A 20191-nucleotide genomic window follows, 5' to 3' on the forward strand; every position below is an offset into this window, starting at 1 on the left:
GTTGAGTTATTGTTGTGATCTAATGTGAATGCACCGTTATTGAGTTCAAAATTTGTTTGAGTGATTAATCTTTTTTTTTTTTTTTAATCCAACTATTGATTGAACCATTGATACAAAACCCAGAAAATAATTCACATATCTTCACATCCCTTTCACATACCAAAAATATAATTCCGAAACAATAACTACAGTTGAAAAATATATTTAGCTAATCATGTGGCATGCTGAATTTTGTTAGTTTGTACACAAAATGTCCAACAGACCACAAGACCATGACTATTTGACTATTTTTGGTCATTTGAATAAAATAAAATTATAAATTAACCAGAAATTCCTTTTCTGACCTTTGTGACCTTTGAGCTCAAACATTTAATCACCTCTTTCGTTTCATATTATAAACATATCCTGGAAGCTTGATAAGAATCCATTTAGTCGTTCTTAAATTATCATGAACACACAGACAGACATGGAACTGAAAACATGATTTCTGCTTCTACAGCAGTGGTTTATCGAAAATTTACCGTTAACGAGATGGTTCAAGATGACCAACGTAATTTTGACCATGTCAATAAATGATTTTTTTAATGAAACGAAATCTAAAAGTCTTTTCACCCCACTTCGACTGTGTGTTGTTCGGCCTTTTCAGCCCACTTTGACTGTTGTTCGGCTATGCTCATTCCCCTATAAGACTGTACAGCCAGTCCTTACGTTTGAAGTCACGTGGCTAAAATCAAACAGAAGTACGTTGCTATCAACTGGTACGCAAACGCTACAAGTGAACGTGATGGGAGTCGGATAATAGTGAAACGGCTAGTATAGCATTAGTCGACTCTCATAATGTGAAGAAAGAACTGGACGCTGGTGGTCTGGAACTATTTTGGATTTGAGAAGGACGACGAGCCACCTACATCAGTTTGACGGTACATTTCATAAATTGTGGATGCGGGAGCAGTGCCTTTGGCACGGACTGCACCTAGCGATCAGTATGTCGTGTTCTTTTGTATCTCTGGGTTTGTGTGACTTCTCTGATGGTACAATTTACAATGGATCAGCTCAGTATTCAGCATAAAGTATAATCCAACAGTGTAGCCTATGACACGACCGTTTAATGGCCACAACTATTTTTCTGCATGTGCTTGCTTTACTCTGTGTCATTACTGTCATCATAAAATCTAAAATTTTTAATTGGCATAAGAGTTAGAGCAGTATAGCCTAATGTGTGAGTGTGCCTGCGTGTATTTCAGAAAATGCTCTGAAAAAAAACCTGAAACCTTTTTTTTTCCAACAACATGAAATACTTCAAATGGCTACCCTAATGATGAATATGTTGGTGCTATAGTTAGCTAGTTGTATTTCTGGTTGACACAAGGGGGTGGGGGGGTGATGACCAAGGAGAAAGAGGGGGCGGAGGGGAGAGTCAGAAAGATAAGTGATTGGAAGGGGTAAAGTGTACACAAATCAGCCATATGAGGTGTAGAACCCAGTATTTATGTGAATCCCTTATGAGTGTGGACATGTTGGCATCCGATTCTATGCTGCCTGATCGCTAATCCTGACACAGAGTTTCTCTAATTGAGTGTGGCTAATTGCACCTAGTCATGTGTGAATCCCATCAGACACGTGATAGTTCTGCAGACAGGTGGAAACGCCGTACGGGAGCCGCCTCAGGGCCTCCAACTGGGGGGGACGAGCCAGCACAGGCCATCCCTCCTCCCGCAGCGCCAGCAAGTGGGCAGCCGTCATCCCCCCGGGATCCATGGTGGTCCCCCAGACCATCCGCGCCCCCATCAACCGCCCTTCAGGGATGGGATGAGGGGACACGCTACCGCCCCTCCCAGTCAAAATGGATTGGACGCATTGTTTTCTTCAACGATGAAAACAACGCAAATATTTTGTCAACGAACATTTTCTTTTAATGATGATGACGAGACGATAATGAGCTAAACTCGCGTTTTGGTAGACTAAAACATAACGAGACCAATGCCAGTTTTTGTCTGACGAGATGAGAACGGGACGAAAACGCGCAATGGTTTTCGTCACATGTTCACAATATGTGAAATTTTATGTTTAGTTAGCCTGCTTCATAGCAGTGTCTGGTTGTGCCACTCGTGACGCACTGCGCCCGCCTCCCTACCCGATTCAACAGTGTGTCTTCTCCAGTCTCCATGCAGACTTGCACACACGGTAAGATTTGTTTTCTTGGCCATAGAGAATATGCAGTGTTGCTTTAGACTTTAAAGGTCTGTGCTGAGTGATAATTCCACACTAAATGTAACTTGTAAAGTTAGCATAGCATTCGCGTTAGGCTAATGCCAACGGCGGACTCCTCTTAAACTGTTGGACAACTTCTTTTACGAACAGTTTGTGCCGTCCAGGTGGGTATAATTAATTGAAAATAATGTACCTCAGCAGGAGTCAAATGATTCGCTGTGTGTTTCAAGACTACAGTTACAGTTAGACTTCACTTTGATGGTTAATGCACTTATTGCAATTTTGTTGTTTTATCACAATAGATTGGTTTATTTACATTTCAAAAACCAGAAAAGGGCTGCCAAAAACAACACTGATTAGACGTCTACCCCTGTCTATGGCAGTCAGTGAGTTAAATGAGATCTCTATAAATAGTTATGTGACAACCAGAGAACATCCCAAGCCTCCCTGTCTGCTCCGTCCAGGAGACATCTCCTCCTAAAAGTCAATTCACCTTCTGCTGTTTTATGTATCATTTTTTTAGTGTGATAAATGGATGGTCCATTGTAAATATGTATTCCATTGATGTCGACGCCAAACAATTTGTCTCCGTAATGAAGCAGATGAGGCGTTCTAACGAAAGCAACAAATCATAATGTATTCCTGCCGAAGACAGGCACACTTCATTAGACTTCACGTGGGAGACATTTTACACCGGACGCAATTTGGCACGTTGTCTATTGATTTTATCGGAAAGTGTGAAGTGGAATATATTTGCATTCGGCCCATCCATCATCTTTATCACTATGTCGATTTCAGTAGGGATTAACCTTTCATAGGGCAAGTGACTATTTTTGGTAATTTAACAAAGTTTAAACTTTAATAGCATTGATTATTATTACATAATTATGCTTTATTACTCATCATAAACATAATTTATATTAATAGATGCATTCATAAATTGATAATATGTTCACAAACACTAAGTGAACAAGAAAATGCCTGGGAGACATTGCATAGGGATGCTTTGTTCTGCTAGTCGTTTCCTGTTGATTTTGGGACATTTATGCGTCACTTCCTGTTGGGTTTGAGTCACTTCCTGTTAATTTTGTGGCATTTGCAGGTCACTTCCTGTTGATTGTGGTTCATGTCCTGTTCATTTTGTCATATTTAACGGTCATTACCTATTGATTTTGGGTCAGTCTTAGGATACTTCCTGCTCATTTTGGGTCACTTCCTGTTGACTTTAGGTCAGTTCGTGCTGATTTTCGGGGATTTCCAGGTCATTTTTGTGTCACCTCCTCATGATTTTGGTAAACTTTGTTGAATGTGGGTCACTTCTTGTTGATTTTGAGTCTTCTGGGCCACTTCCTTTTGATTTTGGTCCAATTTCAGGTAACTTCTTGTTAATTTTTTGAAATTTCTTTCTGTCAATTTTTGCTGTGCTCATTTTTGGGGGATTTCTGGGTCACTACCTTTTAGTTTTGGTCATGTGCTGTTTATTTTGGGGCATTTTTGCATTACCCCCTATTGATTTTCGTACACTTCATAGTTATTCTGGGTAACTCCCTGTCCATTTTGGTTCATTTCTTGTTTATTTTCACATATTTAGTGGTACTTCGTGTTGATTTAGTGTCAGTCTCGGGATATTTCCTGTTCAGTTTGGCAAGGGCGCATGTTTGCATAGGGACGGTAGGGACATAACACTAGCCACTTTTCAGCATGCTCAAATTGTCCCCACCAACCTTTAAGCAATCTTATATGCATTATATAATGAGTTCAGTTATACAGGTAATTTAGATTGTCTTCCCATATGTTTTAAGGATAGAATCGACCCTTCCATTATTAAGTGAATTATTTTCATTATGTTCAAACTTACATTTACCCCCTTTTCACTTGCTGAATCAGCTGGTGTATTCCCCCCCCCCCCCCCCCCTTCAAATGCACGTTTGATTGGCTGATGACTTGGACCCCCCCCCCCCCCCAACTCACACTCACACAGCTCCAACAGAAATACATGTCGACAACAGGCCGCCTCCTCCGCCCCCTTTGAAGAGGAGAGATATTACAAGTTATTTTTCGGCCAGCAGCAGCTTGTGTAAGTTATTCAAAAAGACACCAATGTTGTGGAGGTGTGAAACACACCACTAATTTTGCTACTGAAAGTCCGACCTGCATCAGAGTTAGCATAACATTAAACTGTGTGAAATTGCTAACTTGCAAAACTCGAGTAGGAAGCAGCTTAGAGAGAAGTCTTCTACTGTTTGTGTTTTCTACTGTTAATGGTAATTAAACTGTGAAAAATGTAGTGAACTCTGCTGGAAACTATAGAACCAGAAAAACATTAGCAAGAAGCTGCTTACAGAGAGATGGGTGCTGTATGACCTCATATGTTGCTTATACAACACAACATACACACAACATAATCAATAATTAACTATGTACATTTAAAAAAAAAGTTTTTAAATTATCGCGTTAACGGGCAGTAATTAATTTTTCTAATTAATCACGTTAAAATATTTGACGCATTTAACGCACATGCCCCGCTCAAACAGATTAAAATGACAGCACAGTGTAATGTCCACTTGTTACTTGTGCTTTTTGGTGTTTTGTCGCCCTCTGCTGGCGCTTGGGTGCGACTGATTTTATGGGTTTCAGCACCCATGAGCATTGTGTACTTATTGACATCAACAATTGCGAGCTACTAGTTTATTTTTTGATTGAAAATTTCATTTAAAACGAAAACATTAAGAGGGGTTTTAATATAAAATTTCTATAACTTGCACTAACATTTATCTTTTAAGAACTACAAGTCTTTCTATCCATGGATCGATTTAACAGAATGTTAATAATGTTAATGCCGTCTGGTTGATTTATTATTATAATAAAGAAATACAGTACTTATGTATCGTATGTTGAATGTATATATCTGTCTTGTGTCTTATTTTCCATTCCAACAATAATTTACAGAAAATTATGGCATATTTTAGAGATGGTTTGAATTGCGATTAATTACGATTAATTAATTTTTAAGCTGTAATTAACTCGATGAAAATTTTTAATCGTTTGACAGCCCTATTTTTTTTGTTTTGGAGGCCACGAGCTACCCACACTCGCGTGATCGACGTAATGAGCACCCCTGATTTAGCCTATCCTAATATTAGGTTCATATTTGTGAGAAATGTAGCCCTGCCCCCCATTCACCCAATCTGTTTGGTCTTATTAATGTCACATCCTGAGCAAAAAGTGTACATGCAGGTTATGCTGTTATATTGTCCCTACCAATGTTGAGACCAAACCTATGCCCTTGCAGTTTGGGTTAATTGCAGTTAATTTTGAGTCTTTTCTAACTTGCTTCCTATTGATTCTGTGTCATTCACAGGTCAATATGAGTTGGTTTTGGGTTATTTCCAGGGGACTGTTGATTTTGGATCAATTTCAGTTGATTTCAGGGCATTTTTTTAATCACTTGATTTTGGGACATTTCCATGAGAAACAAACGGTTGTAGTCCCCACCAACAAAAAAGTTGATTTTATTTTTAAATCACTAGCACTTAAACGAGTGCCCTATTAAAGGCGAATAATCTCAACTGCGTGACAATATATTTCTATAAAAACACCGGCAAACACCAGAACCAAAATGTTGAACGAGATCCCACAAAGGGAAAAGACAAGAGACACTCCGGAGCAGAGTGGATGTACTGCGTGCTTCTGAGCGGTCCGTGGGTCGTGCGCTGAATGCGTGCGGGTCGAGCACCTGGCACACCTGGCTCTCGTCTGAAGAGCAGCCTGGCGCCCGACGGCGGAAAACAAAAGCTCTCCAAAAGCGCTTTGCACGCAGCTTATTTGCTGGCTGCATTGAGCCACAATGTGAATGTCTCCCACCGGCTATAAAAAAACAAATAAAATGCGCTCATCTACTTGGGTCGTAACTGCTTTGTCACCACAAGCTCCTGAGATATGGTCGCAGTAGCCAACAGCCAAGCAGGAGAATATAGCTTCAGTTTTGTTTATGAGCAGAAAGGAAACTGTAAAACGTGGAAAAACACTAATTAGAGCAAAGACATCTGCCAAGGCCTCCCAACACGGACATTCTTGATTACGGCCCGATTTCGATTTCGGGGTGACAAACTCGTCATTTTAGATATGGTTTCCTTCTGAGTGCGCGTATGTCTTCCAATTAAAGCTGCTAGGATTAATTAATTAATAGATGCCAAATAGCTGATGAAATATATTGACAACTATTTTGATAGTCATTGTTTGAATGATAGTCAATTGTTTTGAGACATTTCTACTTAAAATTGTCCAAAAAAAAAACTTGGTTTTGGAGTCCCTTAATGGTAAATATTTTCTTATTTTTCATTGTTATTATTGTTTTTCAATTACTTGCAATTTTCAGTTTTAAAAGGGGTTTAAGGAGTATAGAAATATATTTCCATTTATTCACTATAATCATAAGTGGACATTGCATTCTCCATCATAAGACAAGTTATTGCAAGCTATTAAAATTTCATGACCTGGTTAACTACAAAATAGCTCAAATGATGTATAAGGCCAACACAAACAGTCTCCTGACTAACCTGCAAGCATTGTTCCACCGAAAAGAATCCTCCTACGACCTGAGAGGAAACAGACTGTTTTCCTATCAGACCATTAGGACTACAATGAAATCGTTCTCGATTGTAAACACTGGGGCTCGCCTATGGAATACATGTGATGCAGCGCTAACGAATATAAATTCATTAAGTTACTTCAAAAAAATGTACAAACAAAATATAATAAAACAGTACATTGACCAAAATCTGTCATAACTTCAGAACGCACACACATCACAGATAAGAGCTTCTCACAGCAAAGGATGCTTAAATGTCAGGGTCAGAGAATAAGACATAACACTTGCTCTTAGGATATGCCCTTCAGCAAAATCGCATTACTGAGCTGCCATTGCAACGAGAGTGCCGTGTTTGACCTGCTACAAAATGGAACTTGTAGATTGGGCATTGAGTTCTATGGATAAAATATTTTCTACGATGAGACCGACACCTAGCCAACGCCCATGTCCAGCCAACACCTTAACGTCTGGTTATGTGGAGGGTGCCCGGGGAAAATGGAGGCCATTATGCTTAACGTCTCTCCAGATTGAGGACGTCGAGGACCTCTTCATCTTCGGCTCTCTGATGGCTCTTGCCTTCCTGTTGCTTCTTGGTGCCGTCTGGGTTCGCCGATTCTCGATGAGGATGAAGAATCAACTCAACGAGATATTGGAGGTTGCTCGTCACAACGGCGACAAATTGTCACAGGTGACGAAGGAACAAGCAGCGCTAAGTGATGCCGCCGCTCAAATGGTCACAAAAATCACGGAGCTACGTGATCACGAGAGACTCGCTTGAGCAAACCGGGTAAGAGAGGATGATGACTAATCTTCTGAAGCGGATACAGCAGACGCGAGCCTCCATAGCACCCCCGGCTTTCCCTCCCTACACCTACTTGGACATCAACTGATACAATGAACCCACTTGAATATGTGAAATATGTGAAAATCCATGGCAATCAATGACTTTTCAACGAAATGTGAAGATTATGACTGGACTGATACACAATATGCTGTTTGTGTGTCCCGGGCTCATGGGGGACGGGTTTCGATAAGCATCTGCCCGTCTTTCCTTGTCTGTCTTCGTCTTTCCTTCGGGTAAAATTCCACACTCTGAAACTGTCAATGATTTTGATGATGATGACAATGACAATAAATTCATTCATTCATTCAAGTTCTTTGTCCTTTGTTCAGTGTATGCCATTGAATAGTGGCACATCTGGAAACTATTTCCTGGTGCTAGCAAGATGGGGGAAGGGAGAGAACCTCCCTAGTTAGAAGGGTAGAAAAGGGCTATGCACAGAGAGGCTGGGAGCACCTTCTTTTTCCCGGTACCGGATGTCATGTCTTTTCTTCAAGTGTAAATTCTTTGTTCTTTTTTTATTCCTGAATTCTGTGTCATCATCTCCTGTTGGTTGTAAGGATAAAACAATCTGTGACAAGGAAAAATCGACTCTTTTCCTTCAGGAGTAATTTTATTCTTATTTATTTATTTTTGTAATTTGTTTTTAATTTAAAAATATTTTTATATTTATATTTTTTCCATTTTTATTGTTCATTTGTATACCCTAATTTTCGGACTATAAGCCGCTTTTTCCCTCCGCTCTGAACCCTGCGGCTTTATAGTCCAATGCGACTTATATGTGGATTTTGCAGGCCGATAAGGTGTATGTCTTTCATAGAGTTGTTATAAATTATAAGTATTGAATCGCACTGATGCTGAATATTTGATTACTCAGTTATCTATTGGTTTTTGGGCTATCATAGGTTAGGAGAATTTTGCTGTCATGGAGTAAATTTGATTCTGCACGACTCTTAATAGAAATACTAAATATCTTTTAGTTATTTTTTAACAGTTTATACTGTATACTTTTGTTCAAATGTTTTCATAGTTTTAAATAAAAATGTAAAAATAAATAAATAAATATTATTACATAAATATTCTGATTCTTTATTTTGTTCAAATGTATTCATAGCTTTAAATAAAAATTTTAAAATAAAGAAAAAAATAAATATTATTACATAAATATTCTCTGATTATTTTGTTCAAATGTATTCATAGTTTTAAATAAAAATGTAAAAATAAAGAAAAAAATTAATATTATTAATATTCTCTGATTCCTGTCGCCCTCATTCATTCATTGAGGACTACAAAAGGTTTTATCTACATTTTGTTTTAGTGAGAAACGAAGTTATTGTACAATTTCATTGTGGGCCAGATTTGCACCCAGGCCTCGAGTTGGAAACCTGTCCTCCATTTCTTACCACCACTCCTTCTTCTTAACTCATTAGCTCCCATTTACAACGACAGACGTCAAATCCATTTCGCCTCATTAGCTCCTCCCAGTCAAAATGGATTAGACATCTATCGCCGCCAATGGCAGGGAATGTATTAAAGCTTTCATCTTAACTGGAGCAATAGAACCAGTAGCGTTCAAACCAGAAAATATGTCTCCACACACAACTCAGATCTCTTATGTTATTTTCTCTCTCTTTCTGTGACCCAGAAGCGAGCATGTCGCCCATCCGTAGAGACCATCCACAAAAAGCTAAACTATAGACCCACTTCCCACTCCCCTCCAACACCACTCTCTACACTCCCGCCCATCTCCAATAGATGCAAGAGAAAAAGAGGACTCCGGCAAAGGAACTCATAACCGGAGAGTGTCGTCACTATGGATAATTCAAAAGCCGCAATGGAAAAAGAATGAGTGCCTTTCCAATGCCGGCAATTTAAACATGCGGGGATGAATTAAATATAAGTTGTACAACATAAACAGAGAGACAGAATAGCAGCACTCATGCTCCTTTTTGTAATCTCACCTCCTTGTGGATATGCTCAAGACGAGAGGTTCTATTTGGATTATAGGCGCGCAATGCACTGTTTTTCAGAACCTTTGTATCGATTACCCCCCCTCACCCCCTAAAAAAACGTAATATTATAAAGTTTATTTGCTATATTACTCCAAAATATCTTTCGAAAAATATCTTATCTGTGCACTTCCATATAATATGTTAAATAAAACTACAATTTTAGGAAAACTCTGGGGACTTAGTAGTGAGCCTTGTGGAACAACAGTTTTCAATAATGTAAAAACCTGTCGACATAGTATGAAAGGGTTAATTTTTCTCCAGGGGTTTAAAAGTTAACTGCAGTGATGTTACGTTTGTACAGAAGTCTGAAAGTGCTGTTATCATTACGCTCTATGCTAATGCATTGGTTAAAAAAAATGAACAGGAATTGGCCAAAAAATGCCCCAAAATCAACCAGTAGTGATGCAAATATAAAAAGAAAATGACTGCAAAGGCCCCAAAATCAACAACAAGGCTAGGTTCATACTGCAGGTCTTAATGCACAAATCTGATTTTTTTCGTGTTTTTCCGACTCGAGTGACGCATTAACTTGACGGTCTGAATGGGACAAGTCGCATATAAATGGACCATTCTAAATCCGACCTGGGTCACTTTCGTATGTGTTTTAAATCCGATCTGGGCCACATTTTTTGGGAATTTGGCAGCGGTCTGTCAAGTCTCCCAAATCGGGATTCTAATAGAAATTACGTCAACAAAGAGCGAGAGTAGTACACAAGACGGTAGCGATGTAGCTGTTCATTAGCATTAGCGCCTAGCTTGAACTTGGCTTTTACCACAGGAGGCAGGCTTGACCACAGTCATAAAAAAATACAATGAAGAAAAGTACAGGCCTGATAATGCTCCCTTTCTTACTGTGTGCCAAATGAGCAATATTTCAGTATTGCTTACATGGCCAAGTTGGGGCAAACTGACGTGCACGTCGTGCACGCACAGTGTGTAATTATTTGTTTTGCGAGTCAGTTTACTGCGAATTAGTGTGCATGCATAATACTTGAACGGGCTCGAAGGACAAACGCAGTGAACGGGCACGCCAAACAAACAGATATGACAAAAAAATCGGAATTGTGAATTAAGACCTGCAGTATGAACCTAGCCTAAGAGAGCCAAAATAAACAAGAAGTGACCTATAAATGCCAAAAATCAGCAGAATGTTTACCAACCCAACATAGCAAAGCATCCCCATGCAATTTTTAACCATGATTAACAAGTTCAAATCAGTGTTGTATTCGTCAACAATGACGATAACACAAATATTTCGTCAACGAACACTTTTTCCATGACGATGACAAGACGATAATGAGCTAAAAACATGTTTTGGGGAGACTAAAACATAACGAGATGAATGCCAGTTTTCGTCTGACGAAATGAAAACGAGACAAAAATGCAAAAAAGTTTCCATCACGTTTACAATGAATGACATATGTGGTTAGCCTGGATCGTAGCAGTGACTGGTTGTGTCACTCATGTGATGTGCTGCGCTCCCACCTCCAACTCGCCAGTGTCTCCTCTGAAGGCTTGCACACACGGTAAGATTTGTTTTCTTATCTTGCCCAGAGAGAATAGGCAATGTTGCTTTAGCCTTTAAAGCTCTGAGCCGAGTGATCATCACACACTAAACGTAACTTGTATTGTAGCATTAGCATTGCATTCGCGATAGCATTAGCCTAATGCTAACGGTGAGCGTCCTCTTAAACTCTCGGACAACTTATTTTACACACTCTTCATGGCGTCCAGTTTTTCGGCTGAGTGCGTTTTATCACCAAGTTGGTGTCGTCCTTGTTGACGCTACGATATGTGCTCTATTTATTTTTGGAGTAAAAAATTTTTAATTTTACAGACGAAAACATTTTTAGTAAACGTCGACTAAAACTACGCAAAATTAGTCTTGGGTTGTCGTCAGCAAAAACTAGTTGAAGACAAACACATTTTGAGATGACAAAAATATGACTAAAACTAAGAAGTATTATTATCCAAAAGACGAAGACGAAATTTAAAAGGGCTGCCAAAAACAACATTGGTTCAAATGAACTACGGCAACCTGGTACCGAAACAAGATGTAATGCAATACTATTATCTTTAGGTTAACTGAAATAACTAATAACAAGTCCCCAATTAATCAATCCGGAATTAATAACAAGCCGGACACAAAAAAAAAAAAAAAAAAAAAAAGTCAGGCACTGAGCATCCTGCCGACCGTATTCCATTCTGAATTCATAAATAACTAAAGAGTAGCCATTTTAGTTAGTATCCTTACCAAGAAGACGTAGAAAAACAAAGTGAGTGACTTTTTGAGGCCTCCCTCTAGGTCAGGCACGTGCAGAGGGGGAGGGGCGGAGGGTGCTTGAGCACCTGCCCCTTTGCCCCTACATGCCCAAAGTGCCCCTTTTGACTGGGCTTTTTTTTGGGGGGTGCGTATGTGTATGCTGGCCAACTGTACAGGCACACCACCGAGTACTTGACTTGAACACCGAAAACAACTTAAAAAATAAAATAAAATAAAAAAAGGCGTCTGCGCGCCGCTAAGCCGCCATAAAAAAACTGCTGCTGGGGGCTCAGTGACCACCTGATGTGGTTTGTTCTCAGATGAAGAAGGAAGTTTTGATGTCGAGGTTGAAAGAAGAAAAGAGGCAAAGACTGACTGGGTCACAGACAAAAAGTGTTGATGACAGTGTTGATTTCTATTCACAATTCCCCCCTCCCAATAAAAGTCTGACACAGTCACAGCCAATTATAATGTAAAGCTGGTTAAAATGGAAGTTATGGCGTTGTAAGGTGTAGTAAAAACTTCTTCTTGTGCCCCTTTTGATCTATGAGCACATGCCCCTCCATTGTCCTCTGCACGGTCCTGCTCTGGGTATTCTAAGAACAGTTTCTAAGATTTCTACGAACCATTATTTTTTTACCTAACACCAAACAATTGTCACTAAAATTCTTCAATATTCTGTTAATTTACCTACATCAGTGCAGGAGTTAAGGGATTACCGTATTGGCCCGAATATAAGACGGTGTTTTTTGCATTGAAATAAGACTGAAAAAGTGGGGGTCGTCTTATATTTGCGGTCTAGACGTTATACCCATTCACGACGCTAGATGGCGCCAGATATCATTGAAGCGATGTTCTGTCATGACAGATCTCAGCTACTCTCTCAAGTTTAACCAGTTTGCATTATTTTATTACAATGTTTTTCCTTAATTCAGATTTGTTTCAAGACTATAGTTACAGTTAGACTTCACTTTGATGGTTAATGCAGTTATTGCAATTTTGTTGTTTTACCACAATAGGTTGGTTTATTTACATTTCAAAAACCAGAAGCCATTCATTTACAAATGTGATTGCACTTTAGTTTACATATTTAAATCTTCAGATATTAAGATTTGAATGAGGCAAAATAACGTACTTTTTCTCTCAAATATATTGTTATAATCATTTGTTTCAGATGTACTGTAATTATTTTCTGCATAAAAATTAATTTGGTGTTCAAAAAGTCTTTTTTCAAACTTGAGTATTGAAAAAGAGGGGGTCGTCTTATAATCAGGGCCGTCTCATATTCGGGCAAATACGGTACTTAAGTGCAACTCTCACTAAAACACCAACTAATCACTCCATTTAAGTAGTGGACCTAGCATTGAACCTTGTAGAACGCCACAGGTTTCCTACTACTATCCTTGACAATCTTGACATTCTTCCAATATGAAATATTACCAGAAAAATGCACATACAATACAGCAATCACATGAAAAATAAAAAATGTGGCAGATATGGACTTTTGGCATTGTGTTGGATGCAAACAATTAAAAGCCTTTTCCAGTGCTATTTCTTCACTGTTTGTTGCCATGGTGACACGCACATCAGGAACACTTTGTTTTCCATTTCCCATCCGCAATAAATTGCATTTACCTGCCGATCAGGAGGAACTCGTCGTACACCCCCAGGCGTCGCATGGCCATGAGGAGGCCGCGTACGGTCATGCCCTCGCAGAAGCAAACCACCACACGCGCTTTGGGTAGACGCTCGCGCAGTTTCCTCAAGAGGCGGTCGAACTGCTTCTCGCCAGCGTTGCTGTAGATTTTGTCCGAGTGGGCGATGCACAGGCCCTCCTGGGATGCCAGCTCCTTGAAGGCCTCCATGCCGCTCTCGCCGTAGTTCCCTGTGGAACATGTTTTAGGCGTGTGTTAAGTTAAATATTTTAGGAAACCAGTCATGATGTAAGAATATTTGTCACCTTATTATCTAATCATGGGCTACCAATATTTCATTGTACAACTGTATAATGACAGTAAAGGGCTATTCTATTCTATTCTTTTCTATTTTACCTTTGATGGTGGTAGACGTCAAACCCATTTTGACTGGGAGGGGCCTCCGAGCCAAAATGGATTGGACGTTTTATAATCTAATGCAGCATTTTTTGCATTTTTACAGGCTAATATGCTATATGTGTTTTAGTGTAAATATTAGGTCCCGATCCAATTACGTGATCGGAAATCGGGCCATTTGCGCCATTTTTCAGAGAATCGGAATTGGGTGAAAAGGATCAGGTTTGTTAAATATTTGTTATTCTTAGGGCTGTCAAATTTATCGCGTTAACGGGCGGTAATTGATTTTTTAAATTAATCACGTTAAAATATTTGACGCAATTAACGCATTTGCCCCGCTCAAACAGATTAAAATGACAGGACAGTGTGATGTCAACTTGTTACTTGTGTTTTTTTGTGTTTTGTCGCCCTCTGCTGGCGCTTGGGTGCGACTGATTTTCAATCAATCAATCAATCAATCAACTTTATTTGTATAGCACATTTAAAAATCCGCCAAGGAGACCAAAGTGCTTTACATAGCAAAACACAGCAAAATAAGTCAACTTTGAAAGATAAAACAAACACATAAAATAAAATAAATAAAAGACGAGGTCATAAACTGTCATTGCACATTAAAAGCTGACGAAAAATAAAATGTTTTAAGACGTGATTTAAAATCCGTAAGTGAGGGGGCCTGTCTAATAGTAAGTGGTAATTGGTTCCACAGCCTGGGCGCCATCACCGCAAATGCACGGTCACCCCTAAGCTTCAGCCTTGATCTCGGGACTACTAGAAGCAGGTGGTCAGCTGATCTGAGGGTTCTGGTTGGACTGTAAGGCTGAAGCAGTTCTGACAAATATGGCGGCGCAAGATTATTCAAACATTTAAAAACAAATAATAATATCTTAAAATGTATTCAGTAATGTACCGGGAGCCAGTGAAGAGATGCTAAAATTGGGGTGATATGTTCACGCCTGCGGGTTCTAGTTAGGAGTCGAGCAGCAGAGTTTTGTACAAGTTGCAGACGGGCCAGTGCCGCCTGACCGACACCTGCATACAAAGAATTACCGTAATCCAGCCGAGTTGTGACAAAAGCATGAATCAATTTTTCCATATCAGAGCGTGAAACAATAGATTTCACCTTAGCAATCTGGCGAAGCTGATAAAAACAGTCCCGAACAACACAAGAAATCTGCTTCTCAAATTTAAAATCTTAAATTTTATGGGTTTCAGCACCATGAGAATTGTGTAATTATTGACATCAACAATGGCGGGCTACTAGTTTATTTTTTGATTGAAAATTTTACAAATTTTATTAAAACGAAACATTAAGAGGGGTTTTAATAAAACATTTCTATAACTTGTACTAACATTTATCTTTTAAGAACTACAAGTCTTTCTATCCATGGGTCGCTTTAACAGAATGTTAATGTTAATGCCATCTTGTTGATTTATTGTTATAATAAACAAATACAGTACTTATGTACAGTATGTTGAATATATATCTGTCTTGTGTCTTATCTTTCCATTCCAACAATAATTTACAGAAAAATATAGCATATTTTATAGATGGTTTGAATTACGATTAATTATGATTAATTAATTTTTAAGCTGTGATGAACTCGATTCAAAATTTTAATCGTTTGACAGCCCTAGTTTTTCTGCTTCATGCTCATCCAGCCTCTCACTCTCCCTCCTGCTGCTTTTCGTGGTCACCAGTGCAGCTGGCATTTGCGACTTAAAGTTAACGGTGATTGACAGGTTTGTAGCTTTGATCTGGAGAGTGAAGGCTCGGTAGCTCTACGATCTTAGTCACAAATGTGTTAATCATTGTTTAGTCAATATTCGTTGTCGAGAGGCTGTTCTCAGCAGCGTGAGCATCAAAGCGTGAGTGAATTCACTCATATGAATTATATGAATGTTATGGAGAGTGATTAAAGTATGGCGTTAAAGGTGATGCAATGAAAATTGTGGCTGCACCTACATTTTGTGCTGGTGCACCTTAAGAAAAAAGTTTGGTGCACCAGTGCAACCAATGCAAAAAGTATATTCCAATTTTTTTTTTTTCCAATATTGTTCAAGCCTAATTTATGCATATATATATATACAGGGCTGGCCAAAAGTATTGGCACCCCTGCAATTCTGTCAGATAATGCTAATTTTCTCCCAGAAAATGATTGCAATTACAAATGCTTTAGTAGTAATATCTTCATTTATTTCGCTTGTAATGAAAAAACACAAAAGAGAATGAAAAAAATAATTAAATCATTATCATTTTACACAAAACTCCGAAAATGGGCTGGACAAAAGTATTGGCACCCTAATACTTGGTAGCACAACCTTTAGACAAAATAACTGCGAACAGCTGCTTCCAGTATCCATCAATGAGTTTCTTACAATACTCTGCTGGAATTTTGAATGATCTTTGGCCAACTGCTGCAGGTCTCTGAGATTTAAAGGGTGCCTTCTCCAAACTGCCATTTTCAGATCTCTCCACAGGTGTTCTTTGGGGTTCAGGTCTGGACTCATCGCTGGCCACTTTAGAAGTCTCCAGTGCTTTCTCTCAAACCATTTTCTAGTGCTTTTTGAAGTGTGTTGTGGGCCATTGTCTTCCTGGAAGACCCATGACCTCTGAGGGAGACCCAGCTTTCTCACACCGGGACCTACATTATGCTGCAAAATTTTTTGGTAGTCTTCAGACTTCATAATGCTATGCACATGGTCAAGTAGTCCAATGCCAGAGGCAGCAAAACAACCCCAAAACATCAGGGAACCTCCGCCATGTTTGACTGTGGGGACCGTGCTCTTTACTTTGAAGGCCTGGTTTTTTTCCCTGTAAACTCTGTTGATGCCTTTTTTCCAAAAAGCTCTACTTTTGTCTCATCTAACCAGAGAACATTCTTCCAAAACAATGTTGGCTATCTCAGGTAAGTTTTGGCTAAGTTTTATGTCTCTGGGTCAGAAGTGGGGTCTTCCTGAGTATCCTACCATAGAGCCCCTTTTCATTCAGATGCCGACGGAAAGTCCGGGTTGACACTGTTGTTCCCTTGGACTGCAGGACAGCTTGAACTTGTTTGGATGTTAGTCAAGGTTCTTTATCCACCATCCGCACAATCTTTTGTGGAAAATCGTCAATTTTTCTTTTCCGTCCACATCTAGGGAAGTTAGCCACAGTGCCATGGGCTTTACACTTATTGATGATACTTTGCACGGTAGACACAGGAACATTCAGTTCATAGGAGATGGACTTGTAGCCTTGAGATTGCCCATACTTCCTCACAATTTTGCTTCTCAAGTCCTCAGAGACTTCATTGGTCTTCTTTCTTTTCTCCATGCTCAATGTGGTACACACAAGGACACAGGACAGCGGTTGAGTCAACTTTAATCCATTTTAACTGGTTGCAAGTGTGATTTAGCCACCACCACAGGTAAGTAACGTGCTGTTAAGTACACAAATTAGAGAAGCATCACAGGATTTTTCAAAGGGTGCCAATACTTTTGTCCGCCACATTTTGGGAGTTTTGTGTAAAATAATAATGATTTAATTTTTATGATTATTATTCTAGCTTTACAGTATTTAAATGGGTTCACTTTATCGAGTTAATGGCAGCGAATTAGTTCTATTAAAGCAACATCAGGAGGTTGCTTCACTATTAATATTTCCGCTATCCCTCCCTAATTAGAATACACGAACACATGTCCCCGCTCCATATAAAAAGGCCTCTGGCTCAGTGTTGTTAGCCCTGACTTGATCCTGTGATAATGAGTATGGGGGATTTTCGCCACTGCAATCAAAGGCAAGGCGCGTCTTGTCTGCTCTGTGGCCCCGCATCCCAATCAACATGCCCAGCAAAGCTGTTTTTTTTCCCTCCCTCCTCGCTTAAATCTTCTCCATCCACGTGGACCGCCGTGTCACGGTCTGGATTGACCACAAAGCCGCGGCGCTGGATTATAAGAACACACGTAACCAATCACCCGCGCGTGGAGAAATTAACCAAACAAATCCTACTGATGAAAAAAACAATGGCTGTAATGTTACCATTTTGCTTTGACGGTGTTTATAACGGTCGCGTGTCGTCCTCCCACTTTCACAAATATTTACATGCCATCCTTTGAGTCAGACGATGACCAGCAGGCACATTAGTGGACAGCCCGCTTGAGTACAGTGGCATCCGCACAGGTACTTCACTTGCATTTTTCACAGCCAGCCCCGACTGTTGCCACGGCAACCGAACTGCATTAATACTTTTCCCAAGAAAACTGTCATTATTGTCGACACTCATTAAACTGAACTGTGATTATTTCTCATAAACGCGCAACGTAGGAGCTGTTTTTATGATTATATGCCTCATTATTTTTAAATGACACTATTCTTTAAATGCTGTGCTGGATTTTAGTAATGCTGCTTTTGGAAGGGCTTTCAATCAAAATATGTGGAGGTGTTGAACGGACTACTTTCATGTTGACTTTAATAAACTTGTTTCCGACTGTGCGAGGCAGTAAAGGTGTTGCACAGTGATTACATGAGCCAGTTGGAGGTGTGGCAACTTGCCTATGATGGTGGAGGCTGACCTGATCATTCATTAGTACCTGACAACTAAACAAATAGAGCTTATGTCATTGATAAATAGACTAATTGACGATCGAAACGTGAGTGTTGACTACAGAAAACCTCACGTGTGTGTATTTCTGACACTGTCGACACAAATCACCTCCTCACAGTAATTACACCGTGGGCTGTGCAAATGAGCAGTTTGCCAGGAGAGAGTGCCAGCTCAGTTTGGTATGACGTGCACAGGATTACCATGTGGCTGTATTTAGGGCCACACTGAGGAAAAAAAAAAGAAATGACACAGGAGGGAAAAGTCGTGATTTACATGTCACGATTTTATGAGAGTTAGGTTCTGTAGCCAGGGGTCGGACCGCCAAGGCCCCGCCTTGGGCTGCCGCCCAAATCACTACACACCCGACCCCTTTGGCCCCTTAAACAGGTGGTGAGCCCATGGGACTTCCAAATCCAAAACCATGGTCCACAGCCGGAAAAGGGTGGCGTGCCCTCTCTGGGTCGGGGATGAGATCCTGCCCCAAGTGGAGGAGTTCAAGTACCTTGGGGTCTCGTTCACGAGTGAGGGTAGGAGGGAGCGGGAGATCGACAGGCTGATCGGTGCAGCTTCTGCAGTGATGCGGACTATGCACCGCTCCGTAGTGGTGATGAAGGAGCTGAGCCGAAAGGCGAAGTTCTTGATTTTGCAGAACTAAACGCAGGCTAAACGATTTAACGCAAAATAAATATGCATTGATTTTCTCGTGCATCGATTCATGCAATACACCGTTCGAGTCACAAATTTGTTTTCAAATACTACTAAAGGAACACTTGAAAACTTCCAGAATAAATGTCTGGATTTCATTAGCAAAATTAAATTGCACTATTTGAACATAGCTTAAATATGTTAAATTATATTAACATACACGATAAATACAAACCTGTCAGTAATCCCTTAAAATATGCAGGAATGCAAAAAATAAATTTTCTCTTAAAAAAAATAATATAAGGATAATATTAAGGATTATATTAAATATAACTGAAAAACCTCAGTCAGGGTATAGCAAAAATAAATTAAAATGGAGCCTTCCTTCAGGTAAAACACTACATATATACAGTGCCTTGCAAAAGTATTCGGCCCCCTTGAATCTTGCAACCTTTCGCGGCATTTCAGGCTCCAAACATAAAGATATGAAATTTTTATTTTTTTGTCAAGAATCAACAACAAGTGGGACACAATCGTGAAGTGGAAAAACATTTATTGGATAATTTAAACTTTTTGAACAAATAAAAAACTGAAAAGTGGGGCGTGCAATATTATTCGGCCCCTTTACTTTCAGTGCAGCAAACTCACTCCAGAAGTTCAGTGAGGATCTCTGAATGATCCAATGTTGTCCTAAATGACCGATGATGATAAATAGAATCCACCTGTGTGTAATCAAGTCTCCGTATAAATGCACCTGCTCTGTGATAGTATCAGGGTTCTGTTTAAAGTGCAGAGAGCATTATGAAAACCAAGGAACACACCAGGCAGGTCCGAGATACTGTTGTGGAGAAGTTTAAAGCCGGATTTGGATACAAAAACATTTCCCAAGCTTTAAACATCTCAAGGAGCACTGTGCAAGCCATCATATTGAAATGGAAGGAGCATCAGACCACTGCAAATCTACCAAGACCCGGCCGTCCTTCCAAACTTTCTT

The 20191-nt window shown here is 39.7% G+C and overlaps 2 protein-coding genes across 5 annotated transcripts in view; one reads left to right on the plus strand and one right to left on the minus strand.

Annotated features, from left to right (window-relative positions):
- The window catches only part of grm1a (glutamate receptor, metabotropic 1a), an 82678-nt gene that overhangs the window by 52888 nt on the left and 9599 nt on the right, over positions 1-20191 (minus strand). For both annotated transcript variants that reach the window (XM_057822241.1, XM_057822242.1), the window contains exon 3: positions 13554-13803. In XM_057822241.1, coding sequence (XP_057678224.1) covers positions 13554-13803 — 250 coding nt within the window. The remainder of the gene's footprint in view (positions 1-13553; positions 13804-20191) is intronic.
- The window catches only part of LOC130907320 (F-box only protein 30-like), a 40481-nt gene that overhangs the window by 1327 nt on the left and 18963 nt on the right, over positions 1-20191 (plus strand). Inside the window, exon 1 of one of the 3 annotated variants that reach the window (XM_057822248.1) lies at positions 749-920. The exons of the other annotated variants lie outside the window; for them this stretch is intronic. The gene's annotated coding sequence lies outside the window, so the exon portion shown is untranslated. Of the gene's footprint in view, positions 1-748; positions 921-20191 lie in introns of those variants that run through there. 3 annotated transcript variants of the gene reach the window in all.

Source organism: Corythoichthys intestinalis, chromosome 19 (genome assembly GCF_030265065.1).
Source record: "Corythoichthys intestinalis isolate RoL2023-P3 chromosome 19, ASM3026506v1, whole genome shotgun sequence".
In the NCBI taxonomy this organism is placed as follows: domain Eukaryota; kingdom Metazoa; phylum Chordata; class Actinopteri; order Syngnathiformes; family Syngnathidae; genus Corythoichthys; species Corythoichthys intestinalis.